General features: G+C 40.5%; 1 protein-coding gene across 3 annotated transcripts in view; it reads left to right on the top strand.

The window, feature by feature from the left end:
- Positions 1 to 958: 958 nt before the first annotated feature.
- The window catches only part of ERp44 (Endoplasmic reticulum protein 44), a 50,760-nt gene continuing 43,575 nt past the window's right edge, over positions 959 to 8,143 (top strand). For 2 of the 3 annotated variants that reach the window (XM_067782785.1, XM_067782784.1), the window contains exons 1-2: positions 960 to 1,163; positions 1,266 to 1,341. In XM_067782785.1, the coding sequence (XP_067638886.1) occupies positions 1,116 to 1,163; positions 1,266 to 1,341 (124 nt within the window). In that variant the 5' untranslated portion in view covers positions 960 to 1,115. Of the gene's footprint in view, positions 1,164 to 1,265; positions 1,342 to 8,143 lie in introns of all 3 variants that reach the window. The other variant, XM_067782783.1, reaches the window with a different exon arrangement.

Here is an 8,143-nt window from a genome sequence, read left to right as displayed (position 1 = left end):
TAGTGGTGCCTACCGTTGTGTATGTATAACCTATAGCTGAATGGGTTTCGGTGAATAGAGGATACACACCATTTGTAGAGGTAATACATAGAGGTAGTGTAGAGGTGAAACATAGACACATATTTCAGTTGCATCTGAGTACATACTTATTGAAATTTAGTAGTACTAATTTTCTACGGAGCAAATTCAGAAGTGTAGATAAAATTTAACGTTTAACAGTCCATATAAAGCCTAAGCCTATATGTATATAGATGTAAAAAAAACACAGCTATTATAACTACATAAGTCACTACTTGAATTGTTTAGCCAAAGAAACTTTGTCTTCCCCAAAAGAATACAGAAAAAAATTTTCAGAAAACAAAATTTTTCGGGAATTTTGTACGAAAAATTAAGCAATCAAAATTTGTAGTACACGTAAATACTGGTAAATAGAACTACCGAAAAAGTGGAGTTATATTCAGAGAACTGCCAACATAACGAATAGTGGGAAATAATAAAGTATCAAATCGCGGGTAGGTAATTCACCTTTGGAGAAATTTGGCATGAAATTCGTCAACTTCAACGCTAGAAAAATATTATTTTGATATAACAAACACAATTTAACTATTTTTTACCGTTTTTAATATTTTTTTTTGTGAAATTTCAACGAAAACACCGCGTTTTTCGCTAATCTTTAAGTAGGTAATGTGGTGAATTAGTCATGGCTCATAGTCATGGTCAAAATAAAATAGGTTTTAAATTTAGTTGGAGCTTTTTTGACAGATAGCTATTAGAAATTTATGCCAAAAAGCTGCATCTAAAATTATAACGAATTTTATTTTGACTGTATTTATGCGCCTATAAATTTACGTGTCTGGTATGTTGTTGACATCACCATTATTATTACATCATGGACAGGCCTTAAACCAGCCTTTATTGATGGATGTTGGCAGCATTGCTGAATACGTTTTGACGTTTCTGTTGACACTGGGGAGACGGAAGAAGAAAAGCAAAAAGGGGCTGATCAAACGCAATCTATTGAAAGCTGCAAGTGATTTTTTACGCGAATGTAAAATAATTTAGTAAATTTTTTTTTTAATTTATATACACACATATAATTTAAATAGTTTAGAAAAATGCAGATTTGGAGCACTCAAAAATGTCGCCACTTAGCTATTTTTATGGTATGTATGAAACAAGCAGAGAATATTTTCAGAAACTGAGTTTGCCGCATTGATTAGAGGATTCTGGAACTGTCCAATGGTAACATTCTTTTTATTTTTCAGATAATTTATAGGCTTTATAATCCTACTGATTCAGGAGCGGTGGATATGACCAGTAAAAATATTGATATTACCTTGGGTAAGCATCAATATCTTAATATGTATTGGGATGCATGTAGTTTAAATGTTAAGGGGGTGTCTTGACGTGTCATTGACTGCCAGCAAACCATCAAAACAAAAGGTTATTTAGCTACAACGTTGAGCATATACAGTGTATATTATACACACATACAGATATGTTGTATATAATCAGCTTTCGCTTTGTTACATACGTTCAATGATTTCATTCCTAGAATTCTAGCGAGATGGGTTTCGCTCTAATGGTCTATTACCGTGCCGGCCCTGTTGAGTCCGCTTTGTTGCAACTAAGCAAATACGTGTACTTACCAGGAGGTAAAAGTACTCCTATAGCAATAACCAGATTCGTTTACAGCGAGGAATGCAACTCCGGCAACACTTGGGTGTTAGATGTTTTAGCATCCAACGTACTGCCACAAATAGCAGATCAAAAAAGTGGCGTGAGTACGAATACTCGCGCAGTTCGATGTTTTCAGATGTCCATCTAGAAAGCTAGCGGTTAAAATCTAGCAGCTAGCCGAAGAGTTGAAGTTAAGCCACAAAAGCAAATCATTTCGACTTATTTTCTTTTGTATCGCTGTTATCGCTTAGCCATCCGCTTATTGGTTTCTCATTTTGTTATCGAGGGGTTACAGGTGTTTCATCGATTTTGTATTTATGTTTTATCGGTAGCTGTTTCACAACAATCCGATCGGGGTCGTTAACAAATCTGTAACACGGTTGTGGGAACATTAATTCCACATACTAATAAAATCGTTACTTTTATTGTAATGGTAAGTTACATAAGAATATAAGTTCTCGATAATTTATGTGCTCAAAAAAAATTATCAGACCAATTCTAAATATTCTCGCGGATTTTTTTATTCCCGCGGAAAAATTCCTCCAATTCTATTCTCCTAGGGAGAACAATAATTGGGGAATAGGAATTTCGAATTTTCGAAGTCAGCTGTTTTGTCAATTGAAATTTCGTTGCACATTTCTTATTTTGTTTAAAAAATTTAAAAGTTTAATTATTGTTGCAAATTTGTTGGAAATTAAGAAATAAAATATAAACATTGCACAGTATTTATTGCATTTCATGTGGTATTCACTGAAATGAGTAATGAATTGGTGCCACAGCAACATCAACAGCGGAACATAAGAAGAAGACGGCCGCATAACACAAATCTGCCGGAGTTGCCTGCTTTCATTCAGCAAAGCAATTTTCTGGCGGCCAAGTTGAGTTAAATTCATCCTTCATCATATGCCAAAATCTATTTAAGCCTTATTAAAAAATCCTTGCGCAATTTCTGGATGGCTGCATCAAATTTGTATACCAAGAGCTCTACCGTTGCTTATGATATACTTTTCGACTTAAAATAAAGAATATTGTGGTTGTAGTTGTTGTTGTATTAACAGTGAGAATATTGTGGTAGAATATAAATACATCTTTTAGCACAAATTTGTACAAATAAGTGTTCTTTCTTAAAATAACCAATGTCCTTTAACTATTTTGATGCATTCCCTTTAATTTAACAAGTGAAAAAACTCGTATGAAATGGCAGAGAAATCTCCCTCACATTCATAATCATTGTAAATTTTACCAAGTAGCGCAACTAACAGCTGATCGGTGAAAATTCGCACATTCACACGCACAGTTCTCGACTCTGTTTCAAAAAAAAACTTTAGATTATTTAATTCAAATTTTAAAGTGAGATAATCCTTATAAATTTATGTATACAGAATATATAAGGCGTTTTTGTTGTTATTAAAACAATAGTTTTATTTTTATTAAAGCTTTTATCTTTTTTTTAACTTTGAAAAAACTCCGAACACCATTCCTTCATTATATGACATTCGACTGCCTAGGCCACTGCCTTCCACTATTCGCAACATAACCTCTATTTAAGCTGCCAAACTATGTATATAGTAAACAATGATCGTCTGCCTTCGGCTAGGGAAGAAATCCAAGATTTCAGTTGCAACGGCAGGGAAAATAAAAAGAAATGTCAATGTGGAAAGGAATTGAAAAGTCCCATGTAGAATTCGTGCTGCCAGATGTGACAGCTGCATGCCAATACCACCCCACAATACTCCCCCCTAAATGAGGGTTTGAGGGGTTATCGAAAACGTCAAATTTAGATGGTCTGCAGGCTCGTTGAAGTATACGGAGCTTGTGCTGAGCCCGGTCTGCTGAGCGATCTCCTTTGTGGGTTGCTTTCGAACACGTCGTCGCTGGCCAAGTGAGCTGGTTTCAGACGTTCCACGTTCACGTTCACCGCTTTCCCGTTAACTTCGATGGTGTATACATGGTCGTCAATTATGGTGATGATTCTGTGTGGTCCTGAGTAGGGATGTGCTAGTGGTCGTTTGGCCGCATCGATTCGAAGAAAGACATGAGTACAAGTCGCTAAGACTTTGTAGCAGAAGGTTTTCTGGCGGCAATGATGTGTGATTGGAGCCGGTCTGATTTTTTGTATGTGTGTGCGGAATTCTTCCAAAAAATAAAGTGGATCTGCTGGTGAGCTTTCATGCATGAAAAATTCGCCAGGGATTCGCAACGTTGTTGTTTTAAGTCCTCTTTGTAGGAAGTTCTCAGTCCAAGTAAAACTGACGGTAGCACCTGCGTCCATTGGGGAATTTGATGGCACATGATTGCTGCTTTTAAAGTGCGATACCACCTTTCTACAAGTCCATTTGCTGCTGGGTGGTATGCCGTCGTTCGAATGCGTTTACCACCAACACCAACTAAACGTGAGAGTGATGTGAATAGAGCACTTTCAAACTGGGTTCCTTGGTCGGTTGTCAGTAACTTAGGGCAACCGAAGCGCGCGATCCAGTGAGAGTAAAAAGTATTGGCGACTGTGCTTGCTGTTATGTCTTTGATCGGTACTGCCTCCGGCCATTTGGTAAATCTATCTATCATAGTCATGCAGTATTTGAAACCTTGAGATTCCGGCAGGGGTCCAACCAGATCAAAGTGAATATGGTCGAATCTTCCATCTGGGAGCGGGAATGCCACGGGGGCTGCGTGAATGTGTCGTCCAGTTTTTGATCGTTCACATGCAATACAATCCCGTGCCCATCGGGTTATGTCCTTATTCATTGATGTCCATACATATCTTTGCGTTATCATTTTGACGGTGGCTCGACCGCTAGGGTGGGCGAGGTTGTGTATACTGTCGAATACTCTGCGACGTAATGCTAGTGGTATGAACGGTCGCAGGTTGTTGGTAGAAACGGCGCACGTAATTTGCTTGCCGTTAGGTCCATAGTTGAGCGCCTGAAGCTTAAGGGAAGTATCGTTGTTCGATATCAAGTTTCGGAGCTCTTCATCAGTCGCTTGGGCGTTTGACAGCTCGTCGTGGTCGATGCACATTGGCAGATGCATGGTGTAAATGCGAGAGAATGAATCGGCTACATTATTGTCTGATCCAGTAATGTACTGAATATCCGTGGTGAACTGGCTGATAAATCCTAGCTGTCTGATTTACCGGGGCAATGATTTGTCTGATTGTTGTCGGAAAGCAAAATCAACGGCTTGTGATCTGTGCGGATTGTGAATTCCCGACCCTCGACCCAGTGTCGAAAGTTTTTTATGGCTTCATACACTGCAGTTAATTCTCTGTCGTAGGTGTTGTAGTTTTATTTGTGCTGGTGATAGTTTTTTTGGAGAAGAATCCCAGTGGTTGCCATATGTTGTTTTGGCACTGCTCTAATACGGCTCCTAAAGCCGTACTTGATGCATCGCATGTGATACGAAGTTCGGCACCTGGTACAGGATGTGCGAGAAGCGTTGCGGAAGCAAGTTGTTCTTTGATAGTTTCAAACGCGCGTTTTGCCTCATCTGTCCATGGAACAGGTCTTTTATCATTTTTCTTCGAGTCTTTCAGAAAATCGTTAAGCGGTGCCTGTGTTGTAGCCGCGTGTTTGAGATGTCGTCTGTAGAAATTTACAGCCCCGATGAATCGCCGGAGTTCAACAATAGACTGGGGCTCGGGGAAATCTCACAGGGCCTGAACTGGGTCAGGCAGAGGTGCCGATCCTTGCGCTGTTATTCTATAACCCAAAAAGTCCACTGTTGTAACGCCTAAGCTACACTTGTCTGCGTTGATGCACAACCCATATTCGCTAAGTCGTTGAAAAACCAAATTCAGATGTTGTTTGTATTGCTCTTTGTTGCTTAAGGCTATGAGAAGGTCGTCGATGTATGCGTATACGAAATCAAGGCCGGAGAGAACTTCGTTGATGAAACGTTGAAACCATTGTGCTGCATTGCGGAGTCCGAACGGCATGCTGATAAACTCATAAAGACCGAACGGGGATGTAGTGAAAAGCACGGCGAAGGTCAATTGTTGAAAATATGTGTTTATCAGCTAACACTGTTGTGTAGTCCTGAAGGAGTGATATAGGGTAGCGATCTGGGATGGTTTGCTCGTTGAGTCTTCGGTAGTCCCCGCATGGCCTCCAGTCTCCGTTTTTCTTCTTGGCCATGTGTAATGGACTGGCCCAAGGGCTTTTGGAGGGTCTGGCGTGTCCCAAATCGACCATTAGTTGAAACTCATCTCTCGCTATCCGTAGGCGCTCCGGGTCAAGTTGACGTACTCTTTGGACGCAGGGTGCTCCTGTAGTTGGAATATAGTGTTTCACTGAATGTTTGGCTGACGTGAGGGATTACCCAATACTTCAGGGAACTGCTTAAGCATGAAGCTGAACTCGGTTGTTCCGCTGAGTGTGGTAACGGACGTGATGGGAGCTGAGGTGTATGTGCATAAAGTGCTGAACCCGAGGTTGGGATCTGAAATGCATCCCTGTTTGAGATCCACCACGAGTCCATGTTGATGTAGTAGATCAGCGCCTATGATTGGATATGGTACGTTTGCCACGCAAAAGACCCAACTGGTTTTCCGGCGAAGTCCAATATTTAAAGTTACAGCTTTTTCGCCATACGTTTCTATTTTACCGCCGTTTGCGGCATGTAATAAAAATTGTGTTGGCGCTCGTTTCTCGTCGCGAGATGGTGGTATGACTGAATTGTCCGCGCCGGTATCGAAGAGGTATTTCGTTCCGATGACACGGTCGTAGACGAACAGTCGGCGAGTGTTGAGCTTGCCACCAGTAGTCGCCGAGTCTACTGGTGTGTGCTGGGGTTTTCCTGGTTCGAAGCCCAGGAGCATGGCTGTGTACACTTGTTCGCTCGCGCACCAAACCTGCGGTGGTAGAAACAGATAGAGGGAGATGTAGGAACTGCATTACTTGAACGTATTGGCGCAGCCCCAGTGGGTACTTGACGAATCGGACGCTCATTATTTGAAATTATAGTGCTTAGCTTGCCTGCCAAGTTATTTACTTCCTTTGCTAGTTCGTCGAGTTGTTTCTGCATTGTTGTTTTAGTGGTGTCCACCGGCATTACGCACCGGGGCTCGGGATCGCGTTGATTTTCCACCAACTTGTTGGCTAATAGCGCGAGTTTGTCTATATCGAGTTCACCCGAGGCGATTAGTGCTATTTGGACATACTGCGGGAGTCGATCTAACCAGATGGTCCGAGTGAATGTTGAATCGAGTCGGCCGCCCCCAATCGTTTGATTTCTGCCAACAGTTCGGACGGTCGTCGATCCCCCAATTCAACACCCGATAGAAGCTTCTTGAAGCGCCGTTCCTGGGAAATAGAAAAGTGGTTTACCAGAACCTCTTTAACTGTAGTATACTTATCGATTTCGGGAGGATTAAATATGACGTGCTCTATGATGATGATGAGGGTATCTTGGTCCAATCGGGCTACGACTGCTTGGTATTTGGTTAAGTCGGATGAAATTCGCCGTAACTGGAACTGCGCCTCAATTGCAGCAAACCATAACTGTACGTGATTGGTCAAAAATGGTGGTAGCTCTAAACGTTCCACCCTGTCGACGTGTGCAGCTGCTGGCTGTGAATTTGTGAAAGAGTCGAAAAATTCCTCTTGAGGTGTGTTATTTGGCGTGCCGGAGCCTGCTTAGTTTGCTTCAACAGAATCTGCTTGGTTTTCTGGCATTGTGGCTTAGTGCACGCAATCTGCTTCTTTTTATATGAAAAAATATGGGTCACCAATTTATGTGGGAACATTAATTCCACATACTAATAAAATCGTTACTTTTATTATAATAGTAAGTTACATAAGAATATAAGTTCTCGATAATTTATGTGCTCAAAAAAAATTATAAGTCTTGCCGCTTTTACTTCCCAGAATCGTCTGCCTTCGGCTAGGGAAGAAATTCAAGATTTCAGTTGCAACGGCAGGGAAAATAAAAAGAAATGTCAATGTGGAAAGGAATTGAAAAGTCCCATGTAGAATTCGTGCTGCCAGATGTGACAGCTGCATGCCAATTCCCCACACGGTGATAACAAACTGGCAAAACTCCGGTAAGAAATCAAAAACTGTTCGATAAAAGGCCGATAACTTTTTGATAACTTCAAACAAATTTTCAAATCATGATTCAATTACTAGAGGTTTGTTCTTCAATGATGACAGATCTTTGACACTCCCAAATTGAAAAATCTGGACGGGTTGCTTTTTCGAAATAAGGAAAAAGGGGAGTAATTCAATCCCCTTCAGCGAAATTGTAGTAGACAAGTATCTTTGGTAGTATCTTAGTAGTGATAATAAATTTGTAAATGCCAAAAGTTTTTGGGGAAATAATTCATTTTCTACTAAATATTTCGTGAATTGATAAAGTTATGTTGGTTTGGTCATTCTTTCAGAAATTGTTTGAAGAAAGCCGTACGTTAGAATTTTATTCAAAAATGCATTATCTCAAAATTTGTTTCCAAAACTCCCTACATGAG

Source organism: Eurosta solidaginis, chromosome 4 (genome assembly GCF_040869045.1).
Source record: "Eurosta solidaginis isolate ZX-2024a chromosome 4, ASM4086904v1, whole genome shotgun sequence".
NCBI lineage: Eukaryota > Metazoa > Arthropoda > Insecta > Diptera > Tephritidae > Eurosta > Eurosta solidaginis.
This window is presented reverse-complemented; position numbering and strand designations above follow the sequence as displayed.